Source organism: Crinia signifera, chromosome 2, assembly GCF_055691185.1.
Source record: "Crinia signifera chromosome 2, ASM5569118v1, whole genome shotgun sequence".
Taxonomy (NCBI): domain Eukaryota; kingdom Metazoa; phylum Chordata; class Amphibia; order Anura; family Myobatrachidae; genus Crinia; species Crinia signifera.
Genome location: NC_139218.1, coordinates 163324370 through 163339639, shown reverse-complemented (window position 1 = coordinate 163339639; position 15270 = coordinate 163324370). Strand labels below are relative to the sequence as shown.

The 15270-nt window shown below is 43.3% G+C and overlaps 1 protein-coding gene across 3 annotated transcripts in view; it reads right to left on the bottom strand.

Moving 5' to 3' along the window:
• LOC146060192 (cadherin EGF LAG seven-pass G-type receptor 2-like) overlaps window positions 1–15270 on the bottom strand; it is a 264989-nt gene that overhangs the window by 116338 nt on the left and 133381 nt on the right. For all 3 annotated transcript variants that reach the window (XM_083173157.1, XM_083173156.1, XM_083173155.1), the window contains exon 25: window positions 6790–6990. In XM_083173157.1, coding sequence (XP_083029283.1) covers window positions 6790–6990 — 201 coding nt within the window. The remainder of the gene's footprint in view (window positions 1–6789; window positions 6991–15270) is intronic.

Below are 15270 nucleotides of genomic sequence, written 5' to 3'. Positions count from 1 at the left end.
GGGTCATTGGGTCGATCATTGGATTGACCAATGTCGACAGGGCTTAGGTCTAACATGAAAAAGGTCAACATGACTAAGGGTGACAGGGTAAAAAGGTTGACACAAGTATTAGGTTGACAATGGGCAGGTCGACAGTCAAAAGGTCGACATGTTTTTTTTTTTTTTAAATGTCCCGAATTTCGACACAGTCGACATGGACACTGAAACGTAGCACTGAAGCCCCTCGCTGTCCTCGCCATGCTACTCTCGGCACACTATTTTATTCTCCCACCACGGCATAGTGGATGGTAGGGCATGAAATACCACGTCGGCTCAAAAAAAAGTGAAAAACCCCTCGCCGACTTGTTGACTGTCGACCTTCCCCATGTCGTCCTAATGCTTGTGTCCACCCAATGACCCTGTCGACCTAACCCATGTCAACCTTCCTGCATGTCGATGGAATGATTGTCGACCTAGTGACGGTATCCCAAATCTCTTAACAGCAATTGAAAATTGTAAGTGTCAGGGGAATCATTGTACATATGACTAAAATGGATAACATGAGGCACAACTAACTTGACTATTGCTTGGTCTGCACATTGCCTAGGGCAACCCAGCTATAGACTCAGAGCTACTAACTCATTCATATGTTCAGTTTCATGTTTAAAATAAAAAACACATTCAAAAACACATACATAAACTAGGGATTAGCACGTTCAGATCTCAGAGATCCGAGCCCCCCGAGGATCTAGGCAAGACTAGGGTTTTCCCACCAGACTTGGATCCCAGAACGAGGCAAAACATCCTCACCCCACTGTTGGATTCTCCCGGGTTTTGGATCCTATATAAATTCCCGACGATCGTCGCCATCTCACATAGGAGAGGGTGCAGGGTGGACCTCTGTCTGTCTGTTGGGGTCAGGGGGGTCTGCTGTCTTATTCCAGGGTGCCCTGTTTGCTCTGCTACATCAGTCCAGGGGTGTCTGTCTGCGTCTGCCCTTTCAGTCCTATGCGGTCAAATAGAAGTCCAGTAGTCCTGCCCTGTGCTGCTTTATATTAGTCCAATATTGCTGCTGTAGATTAGTCCAGTAATGCTGACCTGTGCAGGCATATATAAGTCCAGCAGTGTTGCCCTGTGCAGCCATATATAAGTCCAGTAGTCCTGCCTTGTGCTGCCAAATATAAATCCAGTAGTGTTGTACTGTGCTGCTGTATATACTGTATGTCCAGTAGTGCTGCCCTGTGCTGCTGTATAGGTCCAGTAGTGCTTCCCTGTACTGCTGTATATGAGTCCAGTTGTGCTGTCCTGTGCTTCTGTATATACGTCTAGTAGTACTGTCCGGTGCTGTACCAGAAATTCAATTGTAATGAAGACACACTGGTGTATGATCCAGGTACTATGGGACATGGGTGCTGTACCAAAAATTAAACTGCAATGAAGACACATTGGAGTATGATCCAGGTACTGTGGAACAGGGGTGCTATACCAAATATTAAATTGCATTGAAGACACACTGGAGTAAAACAAAGCCAGTTTGTGCAAGGGCCAACTCAAAAATGGCCTCTTTTCCTGCCAATACTGTACATTAGATTTCTCCTGCACTGAAGTAACATGTAACTAAGGGGATTCAGCGGCAAGGGAGTGTGGACGTTCAGATGGGCAGTGTCTCTGGTGGTCAAAATCATGAGTGGTGTAAGTACAGTAACCAAAAAATTGTAGTTTGATTTCAACAAATTGACCACTCTCAATGCCCCTGTAATTTTTGGTGAAAAATTCTGCACCACTATAAAATTAATTGTGTGAGCAAAACATGGGACTTGTTGGAATTTGCAGAGATGTAATGCACTCACAACACTGGTGGCATTGTTAGATACTGCAGCAAGGACTGGTTAGCATTACTGCCTCACAGCTCTGAGGTCCTGGGTTTAGATACCCATCTTGGCCCTAACTGTGTGGAGTTTGTATATTCTCTCTGAGCTTGCGAGGAGTTTCCTCCATGTACTCCGGTTTTCCCCCCACAATCAAAATATATTGGCCAATTACTTGGCTCCCAACGTAAATTATCCCTACTGATACCCCACACACTGATACCCCACACACTGTTATGCTGTAAATGAATTTCAGTGGCTGCCCTAGTGGTTTATCAATCATTTTAGTTCTGTAAATTCTTTTTAAATAAATACTTTGTGCTTAATTCAGTGCGCTCTCTACAATTATTTGATTTAAATAATTATAACCCCTTACTGTTTGCTTATAACACGTAAGGAAATATAGATAATAAGCTCCACTGCAGAATATGTGTACGCTGTATAAATAACTGTTAATGAATTTAAAAAAAACTAACTACTGTTTTACACATATCCCCAGGAGAGTCCAAGTGGGGTACGCCATTGTGCAATGATGTCCCTCAGTTTTAAGAGTCTTTCAGTTTTCTCCTCTTACTGAAACTGGTGATAACCCAACGCAGCCTGCCTAGGAAGGAGTTGGTGTTTGTGAGATGCTGCTGCTTCTGCTGTTGGGCTGTCAGAGTCATAATGTCCATAGTTTGTCCTGTTCCACTTGTCCACATGTTGGTGGTTAAGTGAACAGAGGTTACAATAGCATCTTTGAGTGAGGACACAAATTACACCTTTTAAATGTTCTTGTACAGTCTGGGAATTGCTTGTCCTACGAAGCAGAAACTAGAGCAGGGACACAGTACATTAATCAACTGTGTAAATCCTACTGCACTAATGGCAGATATTGGACCCACATCTAACATCTGTTATGGTCTCAATAATCTGCTTTGCAACTGGGTGACTGCTGTCCTACTTCATTTTACTTGTTCCTTGCAAATAGTATTTTTCAACCTCACAAAATATGTCACTATGGTAAGTATTCAGTGTTGGTCGTTAGGAACTCAGTAATGTTAATCTGATTTAGCCTATTCAGTGTCAGATTGTCTAAATGGATTCTACAGTTTTCAGTCACGTTTTAGACCAGGCATGTCCAACGTTGGCCCTCCAGATGTTTTGAAACTACACATCCCAGCATGCTTTGCAATAATTTTAGCATTCTCTAATAGCAAAACTGTGGCAAAGCATGCTGGGATGTGTAGTTTTCAATCTGGAGGGCCAACGTTGGACATGCTTGTTTTAGACCATGTGAACTAGACAATTTCTTCTGTCAGGACTAGACTACAAAATATAAAATATTATTTTATAAAAAAAATCTATAAATCTATGTAATTTATTACCAATTCAATATTCATTTTATTTTAATGTTTATTATTGCCCATATGAATATATGTAGATTTTTTGCATTTTGATTTTTTTTTTTACTCTACCAAGTTGCATTGTCTTTCCCAGCATGCAGTGGGATGAGGCCAGAGGGGGACAGGATGAGGTGGATTGAGGCGAGAGGGGGGTGAGTTGACACCATGAGGCAACTGGGGGTGAGGTGATGGCGAAGCGTGGTGACGTGAGAGAGGGGGTGAGAGAGATGCTGAGATGAGAGGGGGTAAGGTGACAGGATGAGGGGATGATGAGGTGGTACGAGAGGGGGGGTGAGGCAACAGTGTGAGGGGGTGAGGTGACATGGTGAGGCAAGATATTTGTACAGAAAAAAAATAACAATTTAAAAAACTAACATAGCAGCTTACTTGGGGGACACTGCCATGGGTGCCAGTGCCCGGGAAGGATGGGCAGCACAAGGGGTGAGAAAAATGTCGGGTGAGATGAGCCTTGGGCAGGTATTGGGATGCGAAACCTTGCTGTTTGGTGCCTGGGCGAGGAGTGTGAGAATGCATTGGCTGGGTGTGCGATCAAGGCAGGCTGGACGGACACAGTCAGGCGGCTGTAAGGACACTTACAGAAACAAAGCAGCTAGGTGCTTGTGCAGGTGGGGAGGAGGGCTGAATGCGGATGGACACAGCCACCGGGTGCCTGTGTGAGGGGTTGCGAGCGAGACTGCACAGCAGCTCATGTATTTTTAGCTGTGCTTCGTACACCCAAACAGTTTGCTGCTGACACTGGGGTGAGTGGGGGGCAGCTGAAAAGTAGTGAGCGGCTGGGTGACAGCGGAGCTGGGACCGGCTTGCAGTGAATATTAATGAGCCGGTCCCTGCTACCTGCTCCAGCACTACTGGCAATAGCGGCACTGATAGCCGCATAAGTAATTAGCGGGGACTGTCTCGTAGTGAATATTAATTACTCATGTGGCTGTCAGCCCCGTTATCCCCAGCAGCACTGGAGCAGATAGCAGAGACCGGCTCATTAATATTCACTACAAGCCAGTCCCAGCTCTGACTGGGGGGGGGGGGGGGGGGGTGCTGACACTGGGGTGAGTGGGGGGCAGCCCTGAGGAGGGGCAGTTGCACTGAGTGAGCGGCTGGGTGACAGCGGAGATGAACCCCTTCATCCCTGGCTGATCCCCGCTCCAGCGTTGCTGGCAATAGCGGCGCTGACAGCCACATGGGTAAGGCAAAATGTACGCGGCAGCCTGACACTCCGCTAGGATGCTTTCCACTAGGAAAGCATTCTGAATAGTTGGAATTTCAAACTGGCCAAATATATTCCGCTAGGCGAGCTGATATAAATCAGCGAACTGGTGGAATATATTCCTCCTTCGTCTGATAGTGAATATACCCTTATGAGTCAGTCAAGCCTATGACATTGCTTACAGGACTACTTCCAATCATGATTGAGGAGGCAATTGATGATGAGGGTGTTGGTGGTGTGGATTCCAGGTGCTTGGACATAACAGAGAAAATGGAGCTAGGTGTCGCTGGACTGATCACGCTTTTGACCAAAGTTTCTGAATTTGACAATAACTTTGAGTTTTGATGAATACGCTGCAAGTGACGTATAAGGCAGGATATTACTTTCTAGGTGGTTCAAGTCCTTACCCCTGCTTAATATGGCTGTACAAATGCTATGGATTGACAGTTGTTGTATGGATTTGGGTAGAAAATAAATAATGCTAGACTGAAGAGGTGGATTTTGGGGTCTTTTGCCCAGGCATGACAATTGGCTTTTCATCCCATGGGCAACAACTGCCTCCACTATTGCTTTATTTAAACAAACCAAACCACATCCTCTCTACTTTATTTTACACTGCAATTATCCCATTTTCTGTAATTTCTTCTAGGAATAACCTATTCTACCCAAGGTAATTCTACGTGCGCCCAAGATGCCTGCCTCACCTGGTACATTGTGAGTCTGGAATACACAACTGGTGGAAGTTTTGCTTACTCTCAAGGTTTTCTTTTATGTCTATGTGACCTACCATTTGCTGTACTACCCAAAATCCTATGTATTATGTTCCTTGTTTTAAAACTTACTTACATCCCCATCATCAGAATCCTCATTGCGAACATTCTCATTAGCGCCAGCTACACCAATATCCTCCGGGTGTACTTCTACAGTGACATCCTCAATCTCAATGTCAGCAAGTTGACTGCCGCTGCTCTTCACAAAACTTGCATACTGTAGGATGTGCAAATGGTAAAAGGAGCTTCCCATACAGTATTGGTAGGTTCAGGCCTATACTGTACATCACAACTGTGGACACACTTGCACTCTCCTTGGGGATTAATGATATCTCTGAAGACACAGTTGGTTTGTGTGCTTTAACAAGCTTTATTTTTTTTTATTTGTCAAAAGGTCGGAAGGCTTCCATCTTCATTAAAAAGCTAAAGCACCAGGCTAAAGCACCAGGCTAAGGCCTTAGCGTTTCCTTGCCACTTCGTGTTGTAGATGGCATATGGTATTGCCAATTTTACATTTCTCCTCAAATAATGTTACTTTTTTTGTTTATTATTGTAAAATGTTGCTATTTGTTTCTTTCATGCCCTCTATGACATTGTGCATCGACTTTAGCAGACGACGCTAATGGACTTGCATTGTCAATGTCATGACTGGTGGCAACAGCTTCAGCACTAGTAGTAGGAAGTGCTTCCTGATCTGTTTATCATCCATTTCTATCGATACAAAGCACCCCTAGACTTACACAGCACACTTAGCAGTGATGGTCAGCAGCACCCCTGGACTGATACAGCAGACTGAGCAGCACCCCATGAGTGGTACAGCAGACAGAGCACCTCTTAATTTTGTGGGGGCCCAAACAAACCAATTATTTCAGCCACAGTTGTGTCAGACCCACACTGAATTGATTGGTTTGTTAAACTGTGCATGTCCTGTTAATACAACATAAGTGTAAGTGTAAGGCCCAAGGACAATTCCCTCTCGCACCTCTTTTTTTTGTGGGGGTCCAAATGAACCAATAATTTTGGGCACAGTTGTGGCAGACCCTGCAGCTGAAATGATTGTTTTTTTTTAAACTGTTCGTGTCTTGTTAATACAACATAAGGGTGGGAGGACCCAAGGACAAATCCATCTTGCACCTCTTTTCTTTGCATTATGTGCTCTTTGGGGCCCAGTTTTTGAAACTGTCATCCTGTCTGCCACCGCAGTGCACATCCTAGATGTGCCACGTGTTTGTGCCACCCAATTTGTGTCGCTTAGCTTAGTCATCCAACTAGCTTGGTGCAACCTTTTGGCCTAAAAACAATATCAAATGGTGTGTGGTGTTCGGAATAGGCTGGGAAATGAACATTATTGAGGTTAATAATACTGTAGAAACAAACAAAACAAAAAATCTGTGATTTTTGCTTTTTATGATTAAAAAAATATAAAATAAAAATGGATACAAAACCAAAACCCAAAAGGGTGGTGTTGACAATACCAATCCAGAGCCAAAACATGAAGGAAGATCCAGACCCAAAACGAAAACATGAAAGGTGTCTGGTACACATCTCTAACATAAACATACCTGCATATCAGCCTGATTAATTCCCAGCAGGAAACTGAGCTGAGACATGAAAAGGGCAAGCAGTAGATTCCGATGGATGCTGTGTTGATTGGAAGTTAATGAACGTGGGATAGACAGGAAAAGCAGGGAGAGGAGCAGAAAGCTTATTGTCACCCATAAACAAGAGTATGTAATAATGCGCAGAGGGAGTACCTCTCCATTCTGAAAAAGATAACAAGAGAAGAGAAAGATAAGTACATTCAGTAAAAAGATACAACAGAATAAGGATGATTAAAATGATTTCTAAGCAATTATATGCGTCACATTAAATAGGTCAGGGCCCACTAATAGTATAATTCTGACATATACTAAATAAGGTCAGAAATGAACAACTACAGATTATCAAGTCCTGAATTTGCCAGGGCAAACCTTAATAATATACCTGACAGGCTAAGTATTTTTTTGGTGCGCTGCTGATGACCTGCTGCTGCTTCCGAGTGCTAAAGGTTAAGGTTCTTTAGCATATATAAGAGATTAATTTTAAAAAAGTGCATCTGACTAGGTCTTCATCGCTGTGCTGCTGGCTGCTCTCACTGGACCATAATACTGTCAGAGCAGAAAAAGGAAAAAAGTTAAAGAAAAGAGACATTTTCAGGGAGACATGATTAACAATATAACGAATAGGGGACAATTTAACGAAGTTACTTTGAGGTCAGAGACTAGGTCACGTGAGCATGCGCTCAGGTTGGAGAAGGGAAGATTCATACCCTCCTAAGTAAAGGCTTTTTTTACGGTAAGGGCAGTAAAAGTACGGAACTCTCTTCCAGAAGAAGTGGTGTCGGCAGACACAAACACTGTACATTTAAATTAAGGTTGGGAAAAGCATTTATTGGATAAAAACATCCAGGGGTACAACCGATAAACCGATTAGCACAAAGTTAATCGAAGTAAAAAATTATCTACACAACACCCTCTAATGCAGTGGTTCTCAACCCCGGTCCTGAGGACCCCCACACAGTGCACGTTTTCCAGGTCACCAGCAGCTGCACCTCTGTATCACCAACTGTCACATGCCAAATGCACAGATAACCTGGAAAACATGACCTGTGTGGGGGTCCTGAGGACTGAGAATCACTGTTTTAATGTGTCCTGTAAAAGGTTGGACTTGATAGACATAAGTCTTCTTCTATGTTACTATTGGGGTAAATGTATGAAGCTTGGAGAAGTGGTATCTATCCTCAATAAATACCATTATAAGAAAGTGATGATGCTCCAGCCAAATCAGCTCCTAACTGTCAATTAACATATTGGAGCTGATTGGCTGGTACATTATGACCATGCACATAACGTTCTTTATGGGGATAGATATCCCTTCTCCAAGCTACTTCCATTTACCCCTATGTCTCCCTGCAGGCAGCTCAACACACACAATCGTGACAGGAGCTGCTTGGCTGCAAGCCACAGGAGAAAGCCGTCTAACATGAATAGAGACACATATGAACAGCATTATAATACACTGAAAGAAAGAGGTTATTTTTATACCGAGGGGAGGGCGAGAAGGAGGGGGGCAGTTAAGGTGCTGTGGTGTGAACACAGATATTGATAGGGTGGTATACTAAAGGTTGGATATTTGAGAAAGAGAGCACTGCTGTAAGTTGCCCTAACCCTTCCAAGTGCCTAACCCTCTCTCCCCACAGCCTAACCCTAAGTCTCGCCACTACTGCCTGGTACCCACCTTGGCATACTCTTAATTGGGATGTCAGCTGTCGGCAGTCTGACATCGAATCCTTGGATTTACACTGAGATAACTCACCACGGGACATCAGAGGTACATAATCAATGACCAATGCATCGCAAACTGCATAAAGTATGACCATGCGTTTTAAAATGTTTGGCAATGGGCTGGTCCATCGGTTTGCCCTCCAATGCCGCCCACATTGCGATGGAGGGCCATTCTGTCCCGTAAGTTTTGGATTGTTTGTCATGTACAGTACCTCCGATGTCCCGAAGGTACTTAATAAAAAATTCTCCTGGAACATTTTTCTGTGACAGTTTTGTGAATATAAATTTTAAAATGCTCTTGAAATTTTCTAGGACCTTATGCTTTAGAAGTGTTATTGGAATATATCTAGATCAGGCATTTCCAACAACGGTCCTCAAGGCACAGTTTTTAGTGACATCCAGGCTTGAGCACAGGTGACCTAATTAGTACCTGAGTGATTCTGATTAAACCATCTGTGCTGAAGCCTGGATATCACTAAAACCTGCACTGTTGGTGTGCCTTGATGACCATGGTTGGGAAAGCCTGACCTAGATCAACATAAAAAAAGAGTTTGACGTGAGATATATGGCAATTATTATTCTTATCATTCTGATCAATGTGGTCCCAATGTGGGATTATATACATATTGGCCCAGTTTATATAATTAGGTCGCACTAGATATTTTCTGGATACAGCTTTGGTACATATTGTTGAAAAGATTAAAGTACATGAGCCTTTAGGCCAGGGGTGGGGAACCTCAGGCCCGGGGGCTATATGCGGCCCCCATAGCCAGTCTGGGTGGCCCTCCCACCCACCTGGCAGCTTTGCCGGTAGTCAAGTACAGGGGAATTCTCGTGATAGGTCGGTAGTTCCTCTTAATCAACAGCAGCCGGAGACTGTCAGTCTTAGTCATTGGCAGCCGCGGGAGCGTGGGACGATTGCAGCAGGACAATTTGTAAGAGAACTTTTTAAATATGGCCCCCGAAGGATTTTTTTTCCCATACAAACGGCCCTTGGCACAAAAAAGGTTCCCCACCCCTGCTTTAGTCCAATATAGAAGTATTGGTGTATAACAATATACAATATAGCATTATAGATTTAACCTATCCATTTTTTAATCGCTAGATAGTATTTTATAGTGTGCACTTATAAACTACGTTTTTATAATTATTATTAACGTTTATTTATTTGGCGCCACAAAGGTTCTGCAGTGCCTAGCAATACACAAATGGGCAAAAACAGATAACGAATTACAGTACAAGACAATTTAGGTACATGGTTAATAAGATAGTTGCATCAGGGGAAAGGACACTGAAGCAATCATCAGGATGGCAGAGATTTATAGTACATGAGGAGAAAGGGCCCTGCTTGTGAGAGCTTACATTCTAAAGGTTTTACAGTGTATTATCACTGTATTAAAGTTGATTTGTTTACCTCAGTGTCATGGATACGGATATACACCCCCCACGTGGATGGGATCCATCCACCCGGACCCCGGAAGTCCGAGTCTCCAGACACCTGCCTTTGTTTGCACATGTATAAGAGTCTCCAGAAGTAAGATACTGTGATATGCTTTTTATGTATTTTTTTGTTTATGCTGTATTGACCTTATGAAAAGACCGTCTGTGGCCTTGAAAGTTCGTCACCATCTACATATGACCACTTGAAATAAATCACCATTGTTGAAGCCCGATGACACCACCATTTACTAATTTATATATATATATATATATTAAATCTATATATCTATATATATCTATATATCTATATATATATCTATATATCTGGATCTATATATATATCTATATATATATATATATATATATATATATATATATATATATATATATATATATTAAAGCGGCCTGGCACTCCCGTATCCAATATGCTGGTACCCCGGTGCCCTCCGAACAGATAGGTAAATGTATTGCCTGTTGGTGACCTTATTCAATATATTTGATTTGAAAATATTCCTCGGAGTGCCGCTGTGTGATTTATTGCCCACACACACACATATATATATATATATATATATTCCCTTTTGACAAAGGTGCACGCTGCACCGAAACGGCAGCCATCAAGGGACGATGGATAAGGAAGCCCCACACAGTAACTATGCTGTTTATTGCCTAAGGATGTTACACTGTCCTGTTGTCACTTGAATTGTCATGCCATGTGATCTATTGATCTGCTATTGGTCTGCCATGACCTAATACATTTCTTCTTTAACATTTAATAATCTGGAGTCCTGTGCTGGTTTTGTCCAAATAGAGGAGTCTTTCTTGGATGTACAAATTATGTTATTTTGACTGGGCACGGACATTACTTTGGAAGGTGCAGTGTAGTTGGATCTATATATATATATATATATATATATATATATATATATATATATATATATATATATATATATATATATATATATATATATATATATATCTCTCCACAATCAAAGGGGGTTGTGACCTTGCCCTGCGCTGTTTAGAAAGCAGCACTTCTCTAGGACTCCGCTGTTAATGACTGGGCACGGACATTACTTTGGAAGGTGCAGTGTAGTTGGATCTATATATATATATATATATATATATATATATATATATCCACAATCAAAGGGGGTTGTGACCTTGTCCCACGCTGTCTAGAAAGCAGCACTTCTCTAGGACTCCGCTATTAATAGAGGTCTTGTGGATGGATAGAAAGAAAGCTTTGTCCTATGTTCTATCCTCCCGTCATATGCATATATTGTTATGCCACCTTATTACTAGTTATAATGTATAACTTACATATGGCATTGTTTCACCATCCAGATTCTTTGTTACCCCTGAAGAAGTCCCAAGGGACGAAACGCGTAGGGTTATTGCAGACCAATACATATCTATGGTCGAAGAAAGTAAGAAGCTCTTTCTGGTGAAACACATTCTACATATATATATATATATATATATGTGTGTGTGTATATATACAGTATATATGTATGTATGTATGTATAGTGTCCGTTTGTGTGTCTCCGAAACAAAGCCATCTGTTGGCAGCAAGTGAAACTACAACTCTTTCTCTATCACACATGCACAAATATAGAGGCAATCACAAGGTAACAGACTAGCATTGCGTCGGGCGGGCTTACTAGTAAATGATATATATCACAAATCATAGCTCCAGAACCCTGTAACCAAAAGCAACTGGCTCCGGTGCCCTCCTTGGTGAGCGAAAGACTCCACACTACTGTATATCCAATAATCAGTCTGCATTCAGGAGACTTAGTGAAAAAGCTTTAGTCATCAAAACATATTCATCAACGTTTCAGGGCTCGTCTTACTATCTTCAATAAAGAGACCAAAGTGCCGCTGTCGTTGTTACATCGCACACAGATAAAAAGCATGTAATTAAGTTTACCTTAACCTGTACTTCTAAATTTGTAATCTATGCCATTATATGTCCTTGGGGATTATACTATATTGGCAAACCTGAGTGCTAATTGAAAGTATGGATGGCGCAACATCGTACATCCATATGGGCCCATTACAGACAGGGAACCAACCAGCAGCTCAGCATTTTGCCGAGCTTAAACTCAGTATGGCCACTTTACAATATATAGCCATAGACAATGTACCAAGCTCACTGAGAGGATGGGACCGCTTTAAACAATTATTACAGTTACAGACAAAATGGATTTTCCGCCTTGATACCCTGAAACTGAAAGGTTTGATTGAGTCTATAGTCTATCAAAGGTCGAAGTGGGCCGGTATGCGGCGGTATGGCATAATGGCACTTCTTCCCACTGACCCGGAATGCAGGGGACTGCACGCTTCTCTGCATATGCGTGCTGTTGGAACCGGTGTCCCAGATTCCATCACTACCAGTCACAATTCAGGTGTTAGTACTCTCCCTGCCCAGCTCACCTCTCATCCCTGCTCGTCCTCTCCCTACCGTTGATCCCCTCCCCTCCAGGCTGATTCCCACCACTCACTGCCACCGCTTCCATCGCTGATGCACTCTTTCTGTGCCGGGCGCCCAGTTTTCTTCTCTGAGCCGCTGGTCCTCTCCTTGCATGTGCCGGACGCACGGCTATCTTCTCTGCAACGCTGCCCACTGGTCCTCTCTCTGCCTGTGCAGGGCGCCTGGCTTTCTTCTCTGTGCCGCTGGTCCTCTCAGTTACACTGCCAGCGGCTGTTACTGGATTTGAATCTGCAGACGGCAGACGATGGGCAGACTACAGCAGGTGTATTGCAGCAGTATATTCACCCCCTCTCTCTCTCTCCCCTCTCTCTCTGCCTAACACCTCTATCTCCCTGCCCGGCCCCCCTCTCTCTGCCTGACCCCTTTCAGTCTCTCTTTGCCTGCCACCCCCTCTTTCGCTCTCTCTGCCTGACCCCAGTCTAACCCCTCTCTCTTCCAGACCCCCTTTCACCTCTCTCTCTCTCTCTGCCTGACCTCACTCTCTCACCCTTCTCTCTTTGCCTAACCCCCCCTCTGTCTCTCAGCTTAACCCCCTCTCAACCCCGCACTGCTTGTCCTCTTCCTGCCTGTGCAGAGAGCCCAGCTCTCATCTCTGCACCAGTGGACTTCACCCTACACTGATCCCCTCAAGTCAATATCGCTCCTGGACCAGTGATTGTTTTTCTTCTCTGCGGTGATAGCTGCAGCAGCCAGATGGAGAGCAGGCATCCCAGCGGCGGCAGCGGCGAGCTGGAGAGGAGATCCGGCTGCGGTGGTGAATGGGGGAGCAGAAGTCCTGGCGGCAGCGGCCACTGACAGTGTAGGGAGGTCACTGTACGCCTCGGGCATCAACATGTAGGTAAGCAGTAATGGCATAATACGTAATGGGCATCAAGGTGTGTGGCACAATGTGTAATGGGAATCACGGTGTGTAGTACAATGTGTAATGGGCATCATGGTGTGTGGTGCAATGTGTAATGGGTATTATGGTGTGTGGACTCGTGTAATGGGCATTACGGTGTGTGACATAATATGTAATGGGCATTACAGCTTGCAATATAATGTATAACAGGCAATATATCATGTGGAATAATCTGGAATAGGCATTATGGCATGTGGAATGGGCATTACTGCATTTGGTATAATATGTAATGGGCATTACAGTGTGTTTCATCGTGTGTAATGGGCATTCCGTTGTGTGGTATAATGTGTAATGGGAATTACGGTGTGTTGCGTCATGTGTAATGGGCATTACAGTGTGTGGTATAATATGTAATGGGCATAACGGTGTGTTGTGTCATGTATAGTGGGCATTCCGTTGTGTGGTATAATGTGTAATGGGCATCACGGTGTGTTGCGTCATGTGTAATGGACATTATGGTATGTGGCATTTATCGCCACACCCCTATTGAGATGAAGCCACTCCTCTAGCTTTGTGTGATCAGGCCCCCTTTACATGGACACGCCCCCTTTTCTGGAGCAACAACTTTCTTAACTTTTCCATTCCCCCGCTTCGACCACTGGGGCTAATTAATTTTGTATGAAAGGGTGGAATCCCAAATAATGCCTACATAGCTAGAAGAGGTGGTTAATAACAACATATTGATCCTGATCCAGTGGTCAGTAAATAACACTGCAAGTCAATTTATAGAGATCTACAAAAATTATGGTTATAAATCATGATTAGTGCTGCACTGCTATAGATAAAAATTTTGAGTTTGTTTGGTTTTTAGATATTTTTTGTGATTAGTGTTCTCTATACAGTGCTGCGCTGTATTTTTGCTCCGGTACTCATCTCGCAGGTGTGTGTGGAGGGTGGGAGCGCAATCGGCATGCACAAGCATATAAAATCACCCTAAGTCAAATTATTTTGGCTACGTTTTATATGAGCATACATAAAGACCACGTTCACTGCTTGTTTGTAAATGTTACTATAACAATTCCCCTCCCCATTAGCAGGGTAACGCTCCGGCGTCCCAGCAATGTCACTTCCGACGGATATGAGGTCCAATACCGGAAGTGTGGGGACCATGAATGAACGACACAACTGCAGGGCGGGAGAGTCGAAGATGTCTATTGTTCAGTGTAAGTATTTAAACTTGCTCACTGTCACTTATACTGTATCCTAATGAAGGGGACATAGTCCCCGAAACGTCGATTGTGGGATTAAAGCACCTTCACTTTTTTTACTTTATTATTGGAAGTCTCTGAGTGCCGCCTCATTATCTGCTGCTACATAGAGTTATTTCCTTCTCGGTGGAAGGCACCAGAGCAAGGTATACCCGTGGGGGACTGGAGAGTATATCTATAATACAGTATATATGTCTGGTGTTCGTGTGTCTAGGAGACACTGTCATCTGTTGGCAGCAACTGAAACTACTCGTTTCGTCACTTGGACTTCTTCAAGGGGTTGAAGAAGTCCAAGTGACGAAACCCGTTGGGTGCTGCCTTGATCACCTTCTGCCTATAAGATAAGCTACCTCATGGTCCTTTGTTTACCATCTTTTATTTACATATATTTACACTATTTATATGTACCCTTTTATCTTCCTTACATTCTGTTTTTAATTATTTATCCTTTCCAGTTGTATTCACTGTATGTGTGTATTTAAAAAAATATATATATATTATTAATAAAGTCACTATTTTATTGATATACTATCCTCTATTTATACACCTCAAAGTACATACAGATGGAGCCCTCTCATTCACTGCCGGCACTCGCTAGAATGTCCCCGCTGGCTAAGAGGGACTCCATTAACTGGGACGTGCGAACGCTTCACATGCATGCGCGTCCCAGTCAC